The following is a 21865-nucleotide window of genomic DNA, read 5'->3' on the forward strand; positions in this document are numbered from 1 at the left end:
AAAAAATCGTGTAGTGTGAACTATTGCGTCAGGATGTGTCCATCTTCTCTATTTAAATCTTGTGATTACTGAAGACCAATATAGTACACAGATTTCATAAGCTGCACTCTTTTGGTTGAATGCAGTATTTATTTCCACTTTGGCTTGATGTTGTTTAGTTTTTATTCAAGTACGTTTTTTGTTAATGGAGACTGAGAATCCATTTTATTTTTGGTTGTTTTGTTTATTTAGTTCATCAGTTCCAGTGTTATGTGTTCTTTTGAAAATAAAGTGTATCTATGGCAGGAAATTGCATGCATTATTAGTCATTTCCACTAAATCAGTGTCAAAAGGTCTTGAAACAATATTATCGTTTATCGTAATAATTTTTTAGACAATTAATCGCTCAGCAAAATTTGTTATGACAGGCCTAGCTGCGAGCTGGTTCTGTTGGCTAATGGCAACGAATGAAGGAGGAATTCTTAAAATCAGTGACTAAACTGAAAAGGGAGTCAGGTGACGACACTGAGAGACGGCACACACTCGGGCTTCGGCTGCAGTTTCTCCTAATGCAACAGAGTGACACAGTAAGGAAACTGACATAACATACAAATCAAAGAAACAACATCCGGAGTTCATCGTGGACCAGACAAACGGGTTTCCTCCAGAAAAAGGAAGTTTCTTGTGTTCAAAGTGGCTGCTGTGAAACTAAGATGTTTCTGCAGGACATAAACTGAAACATTTTTAAACCACAAAAATTTAAAAATATAAACACAACAAATCATTCCAGAAGATCCGGTACTGGGACGAGTACAAGCATTTTCAAATTCAAACCTCAGCAAGTGCCTCTTCAAGCTGAAACGACAGACTGCATGATTAAACACACGTTTCTGGAATCCACAGAAAAAAAGCCCACGTAACTGAACAACCACATGTTGTGCTCACTTTTGCAGCATATTATATAATCAGAAAGAAAAAAAGGCTCTCTTCATTAGACCAACGAAGTGAAACAGCCGTCAGGCTGTGAGAGGCAGAAGTGTTTCCATTTCAAATGTCAGTCGTGATTGTCAAGTTAACCTGACCTGTGGTTTCAGGTGCCACGCCCGATCCACAGATATCAATAAGGTAATTGTAAATAAAGGTCCTAAAGGACCTTTATTGTGCTTCGTCAGCATTGGTGATAATAAGCCCCGTTCATATTTTATGCCGTTTGCTACTGATGTGAAGATATAGCAGCAAACAAAATTTGATGTCAAATTGATCTCAGACAGAAAAATACATTTAAAAATTGTTTTAATTCAAGGCCATTTATCCAGCAAAGGAAGAAAATCCACATTATGAATTGCTTTTACAGAATCCGTAGCGGTAGAGTTACTGACATACTTAGCAATTGCTCTAAAATAAAGTGATATGGATCGTTTTGTCCAGTTACATCATGCAAGGCGATCCACTGAGATCCTGTGTGCGTTTGAGACAACGCAGCAGAATCGAGGAACCAAAGGCGTGTGGCTTTCCACACACCAATACATTTGCTATTTAAATGAAAGGTCACTATGCACCACTATCAACATGTTATCTGCATCGAATTCTGCTGATCAACACGGTTATGAAATCAGATGGGCTCTGAGATCATGTAGAGCCTCTGCTCCAGACTGCTGTTGCTTCTTCAGATGTGCTTTTCTTTGTAACACAGATAAATAAAAATCTAGTGGGCTGAATTAGAATAAATATGGGTCGCCATAAGACGTTTCAGTAAGATAACGATCCAAATCACCTGCATTTATGAATGTGATGGTGCTTAAAAAGTTAAATCCATGAAGAAAAGTGTGATCATATGTATAGTAAAACTCCACTCGGCACCAAAACGTTGAACGCTGTTTGACAAAAGCACGGACTGCCATTTTAATGCGCCTGCTCAGCTGCACGACAAGCATGCAAACTGAGCACCCATTCATACAACGTATTTGAAATGGGATTTTGTTGTTTTACAAGTTAAATGAGTGATCAGAGGGTGTACAGCCACACACACGCGCACACACACACACACACACACAACAGCAACTTCTGACCTGAGTATATTGCTGCTTGAGAAATATCCACATTGTGCACTACAAGCCTCATCGTTGTGCGGGCGCTCTGCACAGCAGAACCTGGATTCGTTTGAGCTATTCGTGTCGAAAACTGCATGCAAATACACAGTATGGGGTGTGGAAAAATAACTCCAAGTCAGAACAATGGCACACTGGGTAGATACTGTTTGAAAGAGCATGGCTGATTTACAGCGAGCAGGCAGGCAGCATGCCAAAATGCTGTAAGCCCACCATTCGGCCATTCCAACAGCCAAAGCAGAGCAGGGCACTGCTGAAGTCCTGACGGCTTGCTGGCCCCAACATGGCCAGGCGATCCCCAACCACTCTCTGACACTGACAATGCAGATGATTTAATCCAGTTTCCCCGGACACACCTCACTACGAGACAGAGAGGAAGAGGAGGTGAAGAAGAGAAATGGAGAGCTGCTTAGCTTAGCACATCATGTGAAGGAAAACAGACACAAGAAGCGAAGAGAGAAGATGGGAAAAGTAGCCGCTTGCTTCTCAGCAGTTGGATGAGAGGCAGACATTGGATGCTCTTTGAAGCAGAAGAAGCAGACTGAGAGGCGACTTCTGCTGATAATTAAGTTGTCTCCTTTCACACAAAGCTTTTCAAACACACACTCATAAACGGAGACCTCTTGTTCGACATGCATATATCAGGAAACCACATACCCTGACATGTGAAACCATTTCATCTTGCCTGTCTTTCTTTGCAGCATCCATCACTGTGCAGGCATCGGCGACTCTCTGCTCTTGCAGTCAGAAAAGTAGAATGAGGAGTAAAAGATGACAGGGCTTGCATGCATTAGAGAAAAGATGAGTGCTGTCTGGAGCTGTTTGTGTAACAAACCAATGAAGTACTAAAAATGTGGGCGAGTGAAGCAGCCTGCTGTATATTATGACACAGCAAAAGAGAGAGACGGAGAGCAAGAGTGGGAGGCAGGAAGCAACATTTGTCTGGATCTTATACTTTAGGTCTTGCCGCCCGACTCGTATTTCATCTCCTTTTATTCAGCTGCACCGCGAGTTAAAGTTATACTGTTCACACCATCCATCTAAAATGAGAGATATTCCCAATTCTCTCAAATTCAAGCTCTCCAATATTCATCAAAATCCATTTTCTCAGCACGAAGTCCCGGTGAAAAAAACAAACAAAAAAAACAAAACAAAAAAAACATGCAATATTCATCAGGAGCTGCACTTAACATCACAGCAGCACTTTTCTCACCACCAACACAAACACACCCACGTATAAAAACACAAATGAACTCACGTTGAAACAGTTTTCCCAAAGCAAGCTGATGCTCCAACACAGATATGAAAACGACAGCAGATTCCCTTTGAAAAGTGGAAACTAATACATGTTAAACAGCTGAACTTGTGATTACCGGCCATCTTTAAGCACCTCATCCTTGCAGGGTTTGATTCCCATCCCCAGTTCTTTAATCCAGAGGATTATCCTCATGATTTGCACAATCAATATTTATATACACATCTAAAACAGACAATAACCAGTATTAAAAAAAAAAAAATAGGCAAAGAAGCAACCCCATTCTTAAAAGTGTATCCTAGTAAGTTGAGTTGATGTTCAACTTGTAGAAATAATAATTGTTATGCTTCAACAATACAGCTAAAAATTAAGCCAGTCAGAATATTTACTTTTGTTGCTATGATGGAAGCAATAATGAAACTATGGGAGGTTGCACAGAGGACGTCCTCTGTCCATTTGGGAGCAGCACAGACACACTGCCTAATGCAATGATACTTTAACCTCTACAAGGTCACCAAAGGTCACATGCAGGGCATGACCCCAAAATATTCACACTGTAACTCTAATGGCTCAAACGTATGAAGTTACTCGCACCCAAACTAAAACATCCTGCATAATAACACAGGATGAAGTGACAGAGGCAGCACAAAATTTGTAAGTGTTAAAGAATGAACTGTTTTTAACGTTTCTGTGATTTATTCTGGTTAATTATGGAGAGAGCAAGTTTTAAAGTAGATAAACAAGGCTGCAGAGAGAAAAGCTTACACCATCATCAATCCAGGAAATCCCACATGACAATGTCATCATGACTTTAAAAGCATCTCAAACATTTGAGTTAAACAGAGGCACACCCCAGGATGTTTTAAGCCAACCCCTCAAACAAACCGCTTCCTTCATCCAGGGACAAATCCAAAATAAATCAGGCAAGGTATCGGCGAGAACCCACAAGTCCGGTTTGTCCTCTGGTACAATTTCCAGAGGTCTGAAGGCGACACGTCCATCTATTTAGGTCACAGAATAAACTCCAGGAATAGCCATCCCATCACACCATTCAGGAAGCAGACGGGTTCCTTTGTCCAAGAGATAAATGTGTTTTGATGTATAAATCCTAGAGCAAAAGTAAAAGGTCTTGTGAAGATGCTGCCTGAAGCTGGTAAGAGAACGTCATTACCCACAAGGAAACAAGTCTAGTACCAACATGGATTAAAAGAGCAACTCGTAGAGGAAGAAGCCATCACTTCAAAAGCAAAAAAGAAATAAAAAGAAGAGGTAGATTACAATTTGGAAACTCACTCAGACACAAACCTTAATTTTTGGGAGAAATGTCCTAACGATGACAATGAATTAGAGACGTTTGGTCCTATGGAACAAACCTTTCATTTGGAGGAAAAGAGGGAAGCTTGTAAGGCTGATAACACCATTCCAGCTGAGGAGGGGTGGCGCCCTCATGTTCATGTGGTATTTTGCTGCAAGAAAGACTGCTGCAGCTCACAAAATAGATGACATCACGCAGGAGGAACATTATGTTGAAATGCAGAAGAAACATCTGAAGACATCAGCCTTGAAAGTTAAAGATTGGGCATAAGTATGGAGAGCTTCCAAATGGACAACAGCACCAAGCACACCACCAAAATTTGTCACAAAGAGGCTGAAGGACAAAAAGCTCGATAAAAACTTCTGGAGAGAGCTTTCGTGAGGCGGCTTAAAATCCCGACTCGGTTCTGCCAGGAGGAATGAGCCAAAATTTCAAAAAACTGTAAGGAGAAGTTTGTGGAAGGACATGGAAAATGTTTGACACAAGTTTTAAATTTTGAAGGCATTCCTACCAAAAGCTAAGGAAGTGCACGTAGACGCCTGACTTTTAGGAGAGTATCTTTATAACATTATCATTGTCATTATTCTGGTATTTAGCAAACAATGTATGTAAATATCTGGTTTCAATAATGTAGATATTTTTCGCCCTGGGAAAAGTAAAATTTTGGTGATGTCAGTACAATGTTGGTGATGCACTACCAGAAAAAAAATACTACACTAAATTCATGACTGCATCTAGTACTCTCACTGTGTAAAAGTCAAATTCATGTGATGTTCTTGTGTTTGCAGCAAACGAAGTGCATCACAAAACTTGTGACTCCAGCCAAGCGAGCTCTCCAGACGGGAGTTTTCTTTGCAGAAGAGACGTTCGGCCTGTAAACAGATGGATCTAAACGCAAACTTTGACCCAAAACCTGAACAAATTCAATCTGGCCCACATACTTTTACCGTGAAGCCAAACATCATTTAAAATGTCTCTGAAGGGGGGAGCAGCAGCCTAGTATCAGAGAGAGGGAAGCCCCCCGCCTCATCACCTCACTTAGATTCTTCACATTCCCTGAGTACCGAACTCTGCATGTGTGTTCGAGTCCTTCTGCTGTCACACCCAGCTCACAGAACAGAAAACACAGAACTCCGTGTCGGATCTGAAAATCTGACCTCCGATTCAACCTGAATGTTGGAGCTACGCGAATACGGCAGCCAGGAAAATATCTGATAGCAAACAAAGATTATTTGGTTTATTGTAAAAAAAAAACACGTTTTTAATCTTGACGGGGCGGGATGGGGGGGGTCCACACCAACCACACACAAACGCATAAAGAACTGGATTTAGACGCCGTGAATGGACCCGTTTCCTAAATCTCTACATTCGTAACTATGCAAACAAAGGGATCAAGAGTGACGAGAAAGGAGAACATAAACATGGTAATCAAGAAGCTACTCACCTTATGCAGCTCTATGGACTCGATCCATTCCTGCCTGTGCTCAGGGTCCTCTGCTCTGAGGTACCAAACGCTGTCATTCACGCTGATGTCAAAACGGCACTCGTCAAACTCGTGAGGCTGCGCAAAAAGAGGAGAGGCCTCATGAATAATAACGACAAATGTTTGCAATCGGAACGGACTATAGCCGCACACAAAATCACATAACTAAATCTGAACTTTTCCCTCTACCTTAATTAGAGTACTGGGAAGTAGGAGCAAAATACTACTTCAATAACTCTTTGTTACCCTAACTGAGTAGGAATGACACATTCTTGAAGCACATGGAGTCAATCAGTGACAGAAAGCCACATGTCACACACGATAAACAGACATTTTAATTGAGAACTGATGTCTCGCATCTCCTGTCCCACCCCGAAACGACTGGAGCAGGGCTGTGCGGAGGGAGATAAAAAAAAAAAAAAAAGAAAACTAAACATTAATTATTACAGGAAGAAGCTGGATCATTTCAACTTCGCTTTCTCCTTTTGGGAGGAATTATTCGACTTATTACGCTCCCCCACCCTGCTCCACTCACCGTCTGCCTGAGGCACCCAAACACGTGCAACAAAGAATTTTACCCGTTTCCTCTCAGACTGGAATTTGACCACTGAGCTCAGCTGAGACGAGTTCAGCTTTGCAAAAAAAAGGTTCACAGAAAGGAATAAACACACAGGAATATACAAGTTTTCTTGTCAGTTTTTTCTTTTTTTTTCTTTTTTTCCTCCAGGACCAACAAGAATCCAGCTGCTCAGTCAGCTGACACGACCTTCTGCCAGCTAAGTTTAATTTCATTTGCAGAATGACGCTCATGTGCTGCCTTATTTGCTCCTGCTGACAACAGTCACATCCCTCCAGATCCTGATCACCAAGTCTGAGCCTGCAGAACTTTATGCAACATTGATTGAGACACTTTCATGTTGATAGTAGATTTCACAAGCTGCACTTTGCAACAGCCAATTGGGTCAAAGGTTTTCTATGATATTTCAGTGATCAATTATATATATATATATATATAGACCTCAGTCATTTCAATTTGCAGCCTGGCGTTACATTAGAAAAGCTACCCTGTCTCCAACCAGAACCTGAAGATAATCTGGGGGAGAACATTTAGGCGCATTGAGCCGTGACTGTTACTGGGGTAGAGAGAGAACGGCCATCTATCTTACTGTGCAGTATCAGACACGGACCATAAACCTCTGCTTTACACTCCATTTTATGGTTCGTTCATTTCTTTTTCTCATTGTGCAAGCACTGCTGTGCGAAAAGGCTGCGTACAGGAAAGAAAAATTTTGTCTGTAAGCACACGGGAGGTCGTAGATTGAGCGTGTCCTGCTAATGCTGACAATAACTAGTCGTCTTTTCAATCATTTTTCTTTTAATCGATTATCCCAAGCAACCGATTCTGTAAGAATGGAGAAGAGAAAAGAACATTTCTTCTTTAGTGGACTTTCAGATTTATTGCATGCCACAAAATCAAGGATTGGCACATAAAGTGTGACGTATAAGTGTAAAGTTCCTCCTCCGGCGTCTGACTTCACAAAGTACATCGCAAACACAGTGGCTTTGTCTTCACTCTTGGCCTATTAGTAGACCCCCAGTGTTGTTTGTGTAGATACTAATTATCCATTTTGTTTGAGTAGCTTTCAAAAAAAAAAAAAAAAAAAAACTAATGTAACGTCCAAACAAACCACCGTTTAACAAATTAATATTTACCAACATAAATGTAAACAAAGTTTCACATGAGTTTCCCCAATAATACACACATGTGAGCAAATGGAAACAGCAACTGCAAAGACTGTCTCAGTTTAAGTTGACAGACCTTTCAAAAGTTTTGTTTGCAATGCTTTATGGTTTTAGTGCTTAAGCATGAGGGCGGTTTGCTGCGCATTCATTGCTGGCCAGTGAGCAACAAACTGATCATTTAGAAAAAGAAAAAAAAATCTTTTTTGTTATTTTTTTCTTTTCTTTCTGCAAGTCCTCAGACCTCACTGTCACAACACACCAAGATGTTTAATATTCACAGAGAAAGAGTTATGATAAAGCTGTAAACAATTAGTTTCCTCCAACACTGTTAGCAGCAGACCCTGGCTGGACGGGGTTTCCATTCTGTTCACGAGCTGAAAGGAGCTCGCTGAGAGCTTTACTTGTACAGTTTTAATCCAGGTCCAAATCAAATAATCCCACAGGAGGGGGGAAAAAAGTGCAAAAATCACAGTAAAACCATTTGTTTGGCTGCTGCAGCTCAAACAGGAGTGAATATTTAACTAGAGTGTGGAATTTCAGCATATCTCACTTGCGGAGGGAAAATGCCAGAACAGTGATTACACTGTATGGACCAAACTTACATTTAACAGGAGAAAACATCAGTTTCAAGTAAACAAATAGTTTTTAAAAGGGTGTTAATATTAAAACGATCTCAATGAGATTGTTATTCACATTGTGATGTGAATAACAAGTGGAAATTAAGAGGTAATTTTACATGGGTCATTTAAGTGACTACCTCCTTGTGCTCCTAACAACTTCATTAGCCTCTTATCTTTATACCCCAAGAGTACATGGATTAAAGAAATCCAACTGTCTGCTGAAAAGGAATTAAAATAACGATGGAAGAAAACCTCCCTATAGATCTGTTACTGCGACGAGTCTGCAGCTGCCATTTACGCCCCAGTCACTTGATCTGTGATTAACCTACCGGCTTCACTGTTCCCTCAGAAACAGTGCTGTACTTATAGATATATTTTCAAGAACTTAGTTTGATAAAGCAGAATCTCTTATGGCAAGGCAGATTTTGATATTGCCTCTTTTTACAGTGAAACTTTTAGTCTATGAAAAAGGAACATGACCTAAAGGACTATTGCAACATAATTTGTAGATCCTCTAACTATATAAAAGGCAGAGTATCGACAGAGAAACATTTATTTAAAGCTTTATTGCATGATCAAATAAATTTGATTCACAAAACATTTCAATGTAAATTGAGGGGCACAATCACTCCATAATGTCGGCTTCTTAAATGTAATAACTCTCCTATTTTATTGGTCTTGGCGCAATTTAAAACCATATATTTTTTCTTTGAGATTAAACTACTTTTTTTTTTTTTTTCTTTTTACAACTCCAAGATATCTGGTGAAAAAGCAGACATGTCGCAAAGATGCAAAATTGCATGACATTTTGTTTTGGTGAAGCCACACATTTCCTTCCTCTCCCCTGAGGTTGGCACTTACTGTGATAACAGCCTTGCTGAGGCACAGGGAACCTCTGCAGCCATACTCCCGTTCATCCTCTGACTTGTAGTAACTCAGTGTGTTGTTTTTTAGCACAACCCATCGGTCCTGCCATCCGTGTATATAATTCGTCCACTGAAAGCACAAAAAATAAAAAGTAAAAAAAAAAAAAAAAATAGCAGCATGTAGTTATAGCTCCAAAATACAATCAAAAATCTTTTCAGCAACTAATTAAAATGTAATTTTCAGGAGGTGAATTAAAATTTTAAACCTCGTAACGTCATAGATAACATATTGCAGGAATTACATTTTCAACGTTGGTGTCCCTTAAGATACTTTTCACCCTGTACATGAATTACTTTAAAGTATATATATTCATATTCTGTTACTTGCTAGATGTATGCAGATGACACTGTTGTTTATATACCTGTAAAAGCTGAGCAGTGGAATAAAGGAGGACTGTCTTTTGTAATAGTTACGTAAAGCATGTTTGCATCTCAGGATGAATAAAATTGTTTGCCTGTCTATAAATAGAGATCCAGAAGTTGCAGCGATATATAAAGGACTTTCAGCAGTACTTTATACATGCGTTTAGGTGTACTAATGGATTCACAACTTGCACATATTAAAACAAATAAACTTAATTGTGAACTTAAGAAATATAAAGATAAGAAATAGTTTCATTTAGTCATCAAGAATACACATGACAGCCAGGACTTTGTTATATTTGAAATACTGTCTGGTCAACACAAACCAGAATGCCAATCAATACAAAAATCATACACAAAAACTTAAATATTAGTCAAACTAAGGAATTAAGGGATTGTTTTCCAGAGGAACTATATTTAAACATTTTTCAGTTAACTAACTGTGTGGTTTAACTTCCTAATCTTGTTTTAGATCACCAACCTGCCATCTAAGGGACCTTAAATTGAGATTAGCCTTCATGTCCCAATCTGGCACATTTACATGCACTCCACTGCTTGAGTTAATCAATGAGCATTGTGATTTTCAAAATTAGAAATAAAGATAAACAAAAGTCACGCGGCTATTAACTCGTGATTCGTGTAGGGTTGTGTTTACATATCCTTTTGAGACTATATGTGTGTTAATTCGCCAGAACTTACTTTGCTTAAAACTCCTCCGAACTCCAGAGGCTGGCCGGATTCTGGGTCCACATCCTCATCCGAACCGGACGATGAACTCTTCTCGGACATTGATTTCCAAGTTTCAAGACAGCCCGTCTGATTTTATTGACAGAACACCGCGGCTCAAGTTTAGAGGCTTGATTAGCTATCAGTTTAACAGCTTCACGGCCAAACTCGCAGTTTCTTCAAATTGTAATCCTAAATGTCAGCAAAAATAAAGATAACTAGGCATTAAGCATACATGCAAAACAAATAGAACTGAAGAGTGCTATTGCGATTTTTCCATGACAGTTTGAAACAGCAAGATTTACTCATAAAAAGTTAGTCTGAAAGTGACAGCTGGGTCTCGGATTCTCGATTTGCGGGCTTTGTTTTGAAACTGATGTCGAATATCAATAAGCCTAGCTAACTTAGTTAGCTAGGCAAACGACGAAACTAGCTAACAGTAACTACAAATGACTAACAAATTGGTGCAATTCACCTTAGGTATGGCAGCAGTAGTCGACAATATGCTCAAAAAAAGGCCTTCGTGTTAGCGCAACACTGCAACTTCCACCTACTAGTAAGGAGCCAAAGAACAGCCTCCCTGCAATAGTCCGCAGTTCAGTTAGCTGTAGCGAAGCTCTGACTAGCTCTGTTAGGGGAGGAGCCGCGGCCACGCTTTACTGTGTACCTGTCAAGTTTTCAAGTAACCGAGGTTACAGTCACACCGGAAACACTGTAGCTTAAAATTAAAAGCCTTTCGACAAGTACGACAGAAACCAGTTTAACATGCACGGATTTATTTGTGGGTGTTATTAAATGTATTTTTATTAAAGACTTGTACAGTCTGTGATGAGGATTGCTTAAACCAAGGTAAGTTTAAGCAACTTATCAGCATTTTATTAAGCTACACAAGTGGCATTTTATTAAGCTACACAAGTGCTCGCCTAAGTAAGAAAGTGATACACACGGTTTACAAAAGTTGTAGAAACTTTTGAATCACTGTCTACTGTTCCTGAAGTCATTTTAATGAGATATCAGAAAAAACACCAAAGTAACTTCAATTTTTAATCAAAGAAGACACTGTCCCTGTCCACTACACTGCTTTTTTAATGTCATACATTTTCACTAAAGGTATGTGATACTGCATATTTTGGTATCAATTCGATACTAAAACCAAAATGGTATCGCTGAAGCAAATAATGATTCCAATACGTTTTTATTTAAGTTTGATATATCATGAAACTTCTGACTTTTAGGTGTTTTGTGTTTTTATTTTCCTTTACTGTGAACCTAAGACAAAATTTGGACAAAGTTTATAGGTATTAATAACATTTTAACATGAGTTTTGTGCATTTTTCCTGAATAAACAAAGTGAAAAACATTATCAAAACAAACGCTTTTTTGAGGTTGAGTTGAAAAACAGCAATGCAAAAGTAAAATAAAAAGTTTCAGAGCCATAAAGTTTTCTTTATGAGGTTAAGAATACTTAGTTATAATTATATTGGTTATAATAACTTTCTTGGGTATGTGTTTTTTATTACAATTCCTTGATAATAATAATAATAATAATAATAATAATAATAATAATAATAATAATAATAATAATAAACATTTATTATTATAAATATAGTAATACATATTATAAATATAATACATATATTTATTATAAACATAATAATAATCATTGTTATTACACAAACAAGAAGAAGGCGAAATGTATTACTTATTTGTTGTTTTAGAAAAAAATATTTTCGAAGATTATCTTTTTTTTTTTTTCACTTTCACTTCCGACTTCGTCGAGAATGACGTATGCGGAAGTGCCGCCAAAACCGCCTTCGTCGTTAATTTTGAATACATGTAGCGACATAAATGTCATTAGGGAAATTTATTTCACATTTACATATTTCGTTTCTTTTTGTTTTTGTTTTCGTTCGCATCAAAGGGGTCACAGAAAGCCCCACTGAACTGCGATACTGATAGAAATTAACACAATCCGACTCGTTTTCGGAACAGTGACAGAATAAACCGATTCAGGATGGAGAACAGAGCTGGATCTACTAAAGAGGAGAACCTCCTGTCCAGAATGGCGCTCAATGACAACAAGGCTGGGATGGAGGGACTTGACAGGGACAAGATCAACAGGATCATTATGGAGGCGTCAAAGGTAGATACGTTTCTGCTGCCAGAGATACCCCATGTATTCACATTCACTTAGAGCTATACACCTGAGATTATGTGACTAAATTCGGTATGTGTCATAAAAATTGGGGAAATAAATAGAAAGCTGCAATTTACTATTGATCATTTGAGCGGAGAGATTCAGACATCACTTTTACTCCCTGTTTATAACAAAAAATGCCCCAATGGTTCATACACAGTCTAGAAACGTGTGGGATTGTGTGTTATTAATAAAAATGAAAAAATAAAATACAAAATGGAATAAAATTTGTAATTCCACATTTAATTTTTTTTCTCAGCATCTAAAAGTTCCATCCATCTGTCCATCCTTCTCATGTTTCTTCCACGTTCTGTAGTTAAAGGGTGACAGTTGTAGAAAAACCGTCACCCTCATGAAGTTTTGCATTCAGATTTGAAAAGAACTGAAGATCAAACAATTTAAGTTAGGAAAAACATTGAACTTTCACTTAGAAAAATGTGTAGGAACTTGCATGCTGTTGTAAATATCTACAGAAGTACGGTAAATACAACTCCTCTTTGTGATTGTGTTTTTCTTGCAGGGATCCAGATTTTATGGAAACGAGCTGAAGAAAGAGCAGCAGGTGAACCAGCGAATTGAGAAAATGATGCACCAAAAGGCTCAGATCACAGAGCAGCTCCTGCAGAAAGCACAGGCACAGGTCAGACATCATAGATAACGTAATTGTAGAATTATTTAAATCCAACGAAGGAGTAAATGAAAAAAATGTAAAAAAAATAAATACATTCTCTGTGTAGGTGGAAAAGATGACCTCTGAGCTTGAGAAAAGTCGTGATCTGAGCAGAGTAATTGTGCATGTGGACATGGATGCCTTTTACGCGGCTGTAGAGATGAGAGACTGCCCTGAGCTGAAGGACACACCCATGGCTGTCGGATCTATGAGCATGCTGGTGGGTTAGGATGTCCAAGAAACAGTTTTTTTGCAAATATTTGTGGAGTAGAACAAATATGGTTTTGCTCCCATTTATCTAAAGTCAGAATTCTGTTTTTGTTTTGATTTCTTAATTGGTTTCCAGTCCTGTAGCAAAGTCCTGTAATTTTAACTATAACTTGCAAAGTTATTGAGATAAAAATACACATTTAAAATCACTAAACTACAGAATTTCTTCTTCTTTTTTTTTCGAGAATGCAATGGTGAAAAACTATTATTGTTATGAGAATGCCCACACATGCCTTGGGGAAGATTTTCTTTTGTAGAACGACGGAAGACGGTCAGAGTTGACGGGAACATCGGTGGAGCTAAATCCAGGGGAATACTGGAGTAATGAAACCTTCATAATGTTAAAGTTATTTACTTTTTTTTTTTTTTTTTCATTTTCAGTCAACATCAAATTATCATGCCAGGAAATATGGAGTCCGAGCAGCCATGCCTGGCTTCATTGCAAAGAAACTCTGCCCCAGCCTGGTCATCGTTCCTCCTAACTTTGACAAATACAGAGCTGTGAGTGAGGAGGTAAGAGCACAAACACACACACACACAAAAACAATTTCCACACTCGACTTTTGGGAGGAGGTGATCATGATTTTTATCTTTCAGATTAGGGAGATTTTTGCTGAATACGATCCTAACTTTCAGCCAATGAGCCTGGATGAAGCCTACTTAGATTTTACGGATCACCTGGAGCAGAGACAGAGTTGGCCGGAGTCCTCACGTACGCACCGCTGCAGATCCAGGAGCAACATGCCAGGCATGCACGCATTACATAATAATACTGATAGACGGGTGCATCTCGGTAAATTAAAATATTACTAAAAAGATCATTTACTTTACTAAATGTTTTCTATATAGATTTATTAGATACAGAGTAAAACACTTCAAATGCCTCTTTCTTTTAATTTTGGATGATTTTGGCTTAAACCTAATGAAAACTTGATATTTGTATCTGTGAAAAGTTGTATATTGCATAAGACAAATGCACAACAGGATCCTTTTGCCCTCCTGAAGAGCATGTTTCAGTACTCCAGGGTTTCCCGCAGTGTACTGTAAGCCTGGCGGGTCACCAGGCTTTACTTGTGCCCCCACCAGGTTTAGCAGTGCTTATCTATTTAAGTTTTTTTTTTAATGTTTGCATTTTTTTAAGACTTTATAGTTAGTGTTCAGATTTTAATCTTTCAATCTTCCAGTTGTACATAATTATAAAGTGATATTTTGACATTTCCTACAAACTTTAAACATTTTTTAACTCATAAATACAACAGGCTGCTGGATGAATGACTGCCGAGCGCCCCAACCACCGGGCTTAGCAAGTTTTCTGAGGGAAACCTTGTACTCTGCAATTCTGTATATGGATTCTGTATTTGGTCCGGGCTCCTTTTGGGTTCATTACTGCACTACTGCAGGCTGTGGCTCATCTAATTGGGCTGAGGTTCCTTCACTTCGTCAGCATTATTGGCTCTTGTGCCTCTCATCCTTTACCCTGTTGATTGTGCTCCGCTTTCTATCACAGGTTTTCCTTCATCTCAATTTTCCACTTAATTTGTTTGGATGCAGCACTTTGTAGCAATGAACTTTCTGGGACTTGCCTCCCTTGTGGAGTGTGCCAGTAATTCTCTTTTGGACAAGTCTGAGTATAAAAGACACAACGTAGCATTTCTGAAATAAAAATTATCCTTTTTTTGTCATATGCTGCTTTTCAGATAAGTCAAATACAAAGTTTTCATTAGCTGTAAGTCACTTATCAAAATCAGCACAAATAAATAATTGAACTGTATCCCTCTGTGCTATGAATTCATATAAAACACAAATGTCGCTTTTTCAAAGGAACTACTCGAATAAAATAACTTTTTAGATGCATCTTGATAATAACTTGTGATGAATTTCTTTAGTAGACCTGAAAGCCTCATCTCTTCCTTACAGCTGACGAGTCTGATAAGACAGAAGAAGGGACAGACCTTTCCCCAGTCCTGTTTGAGGACAGTCCGGTCTCCTCCGAAGGGGACGCTGCTGGCTCCTTTGAACAGTTCGGGACGTCTGTTGAGGAGGCCGTCAGAGAAATGCGCTTCCGCATTGAACAGAAGACTACGTTGACTGCCAGCGCGGGTGAGAGGGAAGAAATCACTAAATGAAATGAGTGTTGTTTTTTTTTTTTAAATACATCTTATCACAGTATGAGTGCAATAAAGAATAAAGTTTAGTTTTATCAGTTGTGCTTCTTCCAGACTTAATCACAGCAATTGAAATAATAAATATATGAATTGGTATTTGTTTCGTCCTCCAGGAATCGCTCCGAACATGATGCTTGCCAAGGTGTGCAGCGACAAGAACAAGCCGAACGGACAGTACAGGCTGCCCCCCACCAGAGAGGCCGTCATGGACTTCATCCAGAAACTTCCTGTTCGAAAAGTAAAGCACGAATGACCCAACGTTTTATGTCGACATATGCGAGAGAACATGTTAAACCAATTCTAGATGAGATCAATGATGCAACGCTACATTTTATTGTCATTTGACTGCATCATGTTAACTTCAGTTGGCAGGATTTTTTTTGTCTTCAGTTACCTGATATTTAGTCATATCAGGGTTTTTTTGACACTAGAAGGACCTGTTTAGTCCTTAAATATGTTTATGCTCAGGTAGCTCTTTAGTTAAAGTATTTACCCGCCCCCCAAATATTAAGCTTCTAGATTCTGTCCTGAATATTAGATAACGGGCTGCAGTCTGAGGGTATTCACATCCATGGAGAACATGTAATATTTTTAGCTCTGAATGTGGGTGTTCAGAGGCTGGGAAAGATCATCGCTAAAGATTAAAGTCTGAAAAGTCTTCTGACCACAGCACATCATAATCTAGAGTTTACAGCTGGATCAGGGTGTTTGTTTGATAAAAAAGCTGGGAGTTGAGGCTCACAGATCTTGTAGATTTCCCAGCAGACTTGTAAAAGAGTACAGAACGACTCAATGCCGAAATATTGGCTAAAACTGTGCGATATGCTTGTACAGGTTTGTGGCATTGGGAAGGTGAGTGAGAAAATGCTGAACGCTCTGGGCATCACCACCTGTTCAGATCTCAGCAAGCAGATGGCGCTGTTGTCCTTGTTGTTCTCCGAGACGTCTTGGCATCACTTCCTCCAGATTTCTCTGGGTTTGAGCTCCACACACATACCCAGGTATCGTGCCGTATTTAATGCAGTTCAACACAGAGAAAAAATAAATAAATAAATAATTTGATACGAAACAAGAAGAGCTCATTCTCAATGTTCTTGGTTCCTTATAGACATGAAGAAAGAAAAAGCATGAGCACTGAAAGGTTTGTTTTCAAAGTGTACATCTACAGCATAAATGCAGTGCAAGTATACTGTTTGTGCCATTTGATTTTTAACTCTGATTTTTGTTGACAGGACGTTTAAAGAACTGAGTAAGCCCGAGGAGCAGCTTTCTTTATGCAGAGAGCTGTGTGACGATCTGGCAGAAGACTTAAAGAAAGAAGCCCTGAAGGTATGAAATAGGAGCTTTGTTTTGTGGTTTCCATGTGGAGAAAAAAGGTTATTTGGTTTCTGCACTCATTATTGGGCCCAGTCTGGGTAAAGATCTATAAAATGCCTTAAAATAAATTGAGATTTTATTGCAGGAAAATAATCTGGCAATTAAAAAAAACGAATAAATAAATAGGCCTCTCTGGCATATTTTCACATATAAAGGTATTTAAGATCAATGTAAGAACACTTTTCCCTGGAATATGTTATTGTCTCTGTAGGATCAAGGGTCACCAGATTTAAACACAAGTAGAAATGTTACTTGACACACGTGACTTGTAGGTTCATATTGGTGAGAAAACGACGTCCTATTCTTGACCTTCCAAGGATCACTTTGACTCTCAGCTGAATTTCATGCAATATCCTTAACCTGTCCATTTCCTTTCGAATCGATAGAGGAGGAAGTCGAGGTCTCAGTGCAGCCATCACCCCCCTGCCTGAGTCCCCTGATAGCAGGAGAAAATGGAGGCCATTAATGAGACTATCAGCCTAGGCAGCATCTCCCCCCTGGAAATGATCACATGACTATGAAAACTGACAAAATGCACAAAGACAGATCAGTCAATGACATGGCACATTACACAGATTTCCATCTCCCTTCTGTTTCCAGCATCTTGGGAACAGACCTATTGATTATTAGGAAATCAGAGAGAAACATTATTTTTTTTTTTGTGTGTGATTTCCTCTTTTACTCTCTGTTTTGTTAAGGGTAAGACGGTGACTCTGAAGATCAAGAACGTGAACTTTGAGGTGAAAACCAGGGCACAGACGCTCTCGTACGCCGTGGCCACAGCGGAGGACATCTTCGCTGTCGCTAAAGACTTACTGAAAACGGAAATAGAAAATGAAAGCCCCCAACCGCTCCGATTGAGACTCATGGGTAAGTTCATTCAACATTACAACATTTTCTTAAATGTATCCCTTTTTCTTCCATGTCATAGTTCTGCACTACTTTGTGTTGGTTTGCCACATAAAATCCTAATAAAACACATTAAACGGTGGTTGTGACTTAATGTGGAAAAATTCAGAGTTCCCAAATGCATTTCAAAGGCATTGGACCTGGCGTTGCTTTCTAAGACTTGAATATTTTGCCTTTATGCTTGCAGGTGTTCGAATATCTGCCTTCGTTAGTTCAGATGGCAAAACACCGATGCAGAAAAGCATCATTAGCTTTCTTCAACTGGGCAAAAGAGACCATAGTCGCTCTCCCCCAATAACGCATCGAAAGCCGGAAGTTGGGAACTTGTGCGACCACTCGGTCCAAACCTCTCAGCTTGTAGATGATCCCCCAGTAGAGAATGGCCAGAAACAAAACAAGGATTTTTGGAGGAGTAAGCCGAGGCTCACTGGTGAGGAACCACAGCAGTCTTTCTTTCAAAGAGCTCATGCCAAAAGACTTGAACTCCAGGCTGCACAGCCAAGTCCACAGGATGAAGGATGTGAGGAACATGTTCCCGTGGTTACCCCCAACAATGGGACAGAGTCATTGAAACAAGCAAACACAGACGACTGCACCGTTCAGGATCTTTCTGAAAACGAACTGGCTTCCCACGTGCAACCTCATGCATCCACGTCAGGCTGTGGGACTCCCGCAGAAACCTTCACGTGTCCTGTGTGCTTCGCAAAAGTGAAGACAACCGATCTGAATGTCTTCAACAGGCATATAGACTCGTGCCTCAGTGATGCTGCGAAGAGGGAAGACGAAGCCTCGGGCTCTGAGTCGGATCTGGATCCAGAAGACGACCATCGAAAATCTACAGTTGTGACCCAAAAAAAGGAGAAGCCGCGTGACCTTAAAAACGAGGCGTCGGCAAGCGGCGGAGAGCTGGACTTAGGCAGAGTATCACCTCAAGAAGGCCAACAAACCTTGAAGAACAATTTGGTTTCACTGAATGAAGTTGACAAGAAGCCTGTGGCGTTACAGCAGCAGTCGTCCCTCAGTAGGAGTCCTCTCCTGACTTGCCCCGTGTGTCAGCGGGCCCAAGATACGGACGACCTCGCCGTCTTCAACCACCATGTTGATCTCTGTCTCAACCAGGAGGTCCTGCATGAATTCGGAGGACAGACGGCCTTTACTGGGAAACCACCTGCTGTTAAAAATAGCTTCAGCGTAGGTAAGTGTGTGTCCTTTACTTCACGTCTCATTAGTATCAGCTTTATTGATCAAATGTGAGCGTCATTTAATTCTAGGTTTTCAGAACATTATGAAATGATCCGTTCTTACCTGCCTCTATTATCATGCAACATGTCCAAAACACAAAGTACGAAAAATAAGTACAACCTTTAAGTTGCAATGGGTGTTAAGAAAACCAAAAACCATTGAAAAACGTTAAATCTCTTATATAAATTATGATCGAAGTATGCATATTTTTGTCTCTCTTAATATTTTATATAAAATGAAGCACTCCTAGAACAGGATCAACAAAATGTGTTGCGAAAAAAGTGAAAAGGTAAAACTGGTCAGCAGCGGCAGGGAGAGAGATATATGCTCCTCTTTATCTACTGAAAGGTTCATTTTGTTCAGCAGCTTCCTAGATAATCAATTACCCGCTAGTTGGGCTCTGGGTTTGTCATTTGCTTCTTCATAGGTCTTAAGGAAAGAAACAGCGATGTTAAAAATGTCCATAACCTATAAGCACACCCTGAAGAAGCATTGTCTCGTTTCAAAGGGCTCTCAGCGACCTGTGACCCTGTTATTTACCGACTGTGGCACTGTATGAGAAGTTCTTATTGATCCTGACAGAGGAAGGACATCTCATTTCACCCCTTGACCCCCCACTGGCCTCGGCCTCTCAAATGGCTAAATCACTTTCTATCCTATCTATCTGCAACAATGAACCGAAGCCTGGTTTCCTCTTAAACGATCCTGCTTCTGGAGGTCTGGGCTTTATGTTGCTGGAGATGTGTTACACATGGCTGTTTTATTTATTTATTTATTTTTTTTTCATTGAAGAGATCAGAGGAGTTCCTTTTCTCTTCCATCTAACAAGCTGGTTGTGTGTCTCTGCTTGTAGACAGTGGACATCCCCTGCCAAGACATGCAAGTAAAGGCAAAAGCAAACGGTGAGGCAGTGTGTTTTTCTATATACTATCTTCACATCTTTGAAGTTTCTTGCATTTTGTCATATTATAAGCACACTTGAAAGCTTTTAATTTGGTTTTTTATGTAAGATACCTGCACAGACCAACATAATTGGGGCCACGAAAGGAAAATTTAATGCAAATGAAAACGAGATAAGCAAGGCTTGTGCCTTTCACCTTTCATGGTAGTAACAGCTTTAACTCTTCTGATCTAAACCATTGCATTACAGCTCCAGGTGTGGGTTTTGGACTTTTGTTATGCTTGAAGATCCACCTCATTCTCAAAGTCTTTTTCAGCCTCTGTCATATTTTCTATTTGAATTTCCCTGTGTTTAGTTCCATTCATTTTCCCATCATTTTCTGAGTAATGGGGGTTGCATCCAAATGCATATCGCAGATTTCAGATTTTAATTAGTTTTGTTTCTTTTTACATATGCAGATAATCCCTTGACTGGGATTCCTGAACGTGTTTAATAGCCAAATGTTTTGTTCTTTTTGTCTGCCGTCTATATTACTGTTGGAAATGCAATTTAAAAAGTATTTTTTTCTTTCACTCCACATTCATGTGTAACACAGAAAATCCATATAAAATGCAGTGAAGTTGGTGATTATAACACGACAAAAAGTGCAAGATCGATACTAAATATAATTTCCTTCACGAGCGCCGTAGTAACGACCATTTCCTGTGCATTCACCTCTTTTCTTAGACGAGACACGCCGTCCTCTCCTCCATCTAAAAAAGCCAAAAGCCTCGGACTTTGCAACACCATCGACAAGTTCTTCAGGTGACAGTAACCGTGTGGGAAAATATCAGTCTGACTTTTCTTATTTTCTGCTGTCAAGAGACACCAGGCTCTTCCAGTCTGAGGGTTTTTATGTCGACTCGTTTTATTCGTGCCAGGGCCGGAGCCGCTCCACACACAAGGACACATTTAGCTTTCTGCTGCGACACCAAGCTGAGCACTTGCACAGATTAACTTCTTTTAAGCCATAAGCAAAAGTAAAGGTGACAAAAAGTAGTTTAATTGCAGAAAAGTAGGGATTTTTAAATAACTATGAAGTTTGCTGATTCCAAATTCTTTTGTCAATGAAGACGGATAGATGAAAACTTTAATGATGTTATAATAATGTTGTATGAGTATGGTAATTTAAAGATGAGGATATTTGCTATCAAAATTATTTTTCTTCTATTTTCATAATTTGTTGTTGTATTTCTTGCAATTAATAAATATTGAACTTGAAATGTTGCTGTTGAACTCGTTGCTCATTCATTCTCCATTAGCTACTGATGTTTCAGCAAGGAGGCGGGCATTCAGATCGCTGCATCCAAAGAATATTGGTGGAAAGTTTAGTGGAAGGAAAAGATGTGGCAGATAAAAGTACTTAAGAAACAAGAATAAGAACACGTGTGAGAGAATTTTGAGGTGAAGATCGCTCAATAGCTTGAGGGAAGAATCTCGAGTCATGGACTGGAGCAGGGCTTGGAGCTTCATATTTATCCTGGACCTGGACTACAAATATCACTTTCCTTGTATCTTGGTGCCTTTAAAACAGATGCAACATTCTAAGATTTTTTTTCTTTTGGGGTCAACAAGAA

General features: G+C 39.4%; 2 protein-coding genes across 8 annotated transcripts in view; one reads left to right on the forward strand and one right to left on the reverse strand.

Annotated features, from left to right (window-relative positions):
• The window catches only part of cert1 (ceramide transporter 1), a 28779-nt gene extending 17611 nt beyond the window's left edge, over positions 1 to 11168 (reverse strand). Inside the window, exons 1-4 of one of the 7 annotated variants that reach the window (XM_015042169.1) lie at positions 10994 to 11168; positions 10492 to 10610; positions 9365 to 9499; positions 6102 to 6218 (exon numbers count right to left, since the gene is read on the reverse strand). In XM_015042169.1, coding sequence (XP_014897655.1) covers positions 6102 to 6218; positions 9365 to 9499; positions 10492 to 10581 — 342 coding nt within the window. In that variant the 5' untranslated portion in view covers positions 10582 to 10610; positions 10994 to 11168. Of the gene's footprint in view, positions 1 to 2300; positions 2448 to 2744; positions 2952 to 6101; positions 6219 to 9364; positions 9500 to 10491; positions 10611 to 10993 lie in introns of those variants that run through there. The other 6 variants (XM_015042166.1, XM_015042168.1, XM_015042170.1 and 3 more) reach the window with 6 other exon arrangements.
• Positions 11169 to 12298: 1130 nt separating this feature from the next.
• polk (polymerase (DNA directed) kappa) lies at positions 12299 to 21520 on the forward strand. Its single transcript, XM_015042175.1, has 14 exons — positions 12299 to 12661; positions 13236 to 13355; positions 13453 to 13605; positions 14037 to 14168; positions 14253 to 14403; positions 15573 to 15755; positions 15934 to 16058; positions 16655 to 16821; positions 16929 to 16961; positions 17053 to 17149; positions 17896 to 18067; positions 18294 to 19301; positions 20202 to 20250; positions 20976 to 21520. The coding sequence occupies exons 1-14, from the start codon at positions 12533 to 12535 to the stop codon at positions 21055 to 21057; spliced, it is 2601 nt and encodes an 866-aa protein (XP_014897661.1). The 5' UTR covers positions 12299 to 12532; the 3' UTR covers positions 21058 to 21520.
• Positions 21521 to 21865: the final 345 nt, after the last annotated feature.

Source organism: Poecilia latipinna, unplaced genomic scaffold (assembly GCF_001443285.1).
Source record: "Poecilia latipinna isolate Pla-1442-1.1 unplaced genomic scaffold, P_latipinna-1.0 Scaffold580, whole genome shotgun sequence".
Lineage (NCBI taxonomy): Eukaryota > Metazoa > Chordata > Actinopteri > Cyprinodontiformes > Poeciliidae > Poecilia > Poecilia latipinna.

Excerpts from the sequence above, each read along its gene's own strand:
- polk (XM_015042175.1), top strand. The coding sequence starts at position 12,533 with ATGGAGAACAGAGCTGGATCTACTAAAGAGGAGAACCTCCTGTCCAGA. Across the intron at positions 12,662-13,235 it reads TCATTATGGAGGCGTCAAAG|GGATCCAGATTTTATGGAAA; the intron begins GTAGATACGTTT and ends TTTTTCTTGCAG. Across the intron at positions 14,404-15,572 it reads ATCCAGGAGCAACATGCCAG|CTGACGAGTCTGATAAGACA; the intron begins GCATGCACGCAT and ends TCTTCCTTACAG.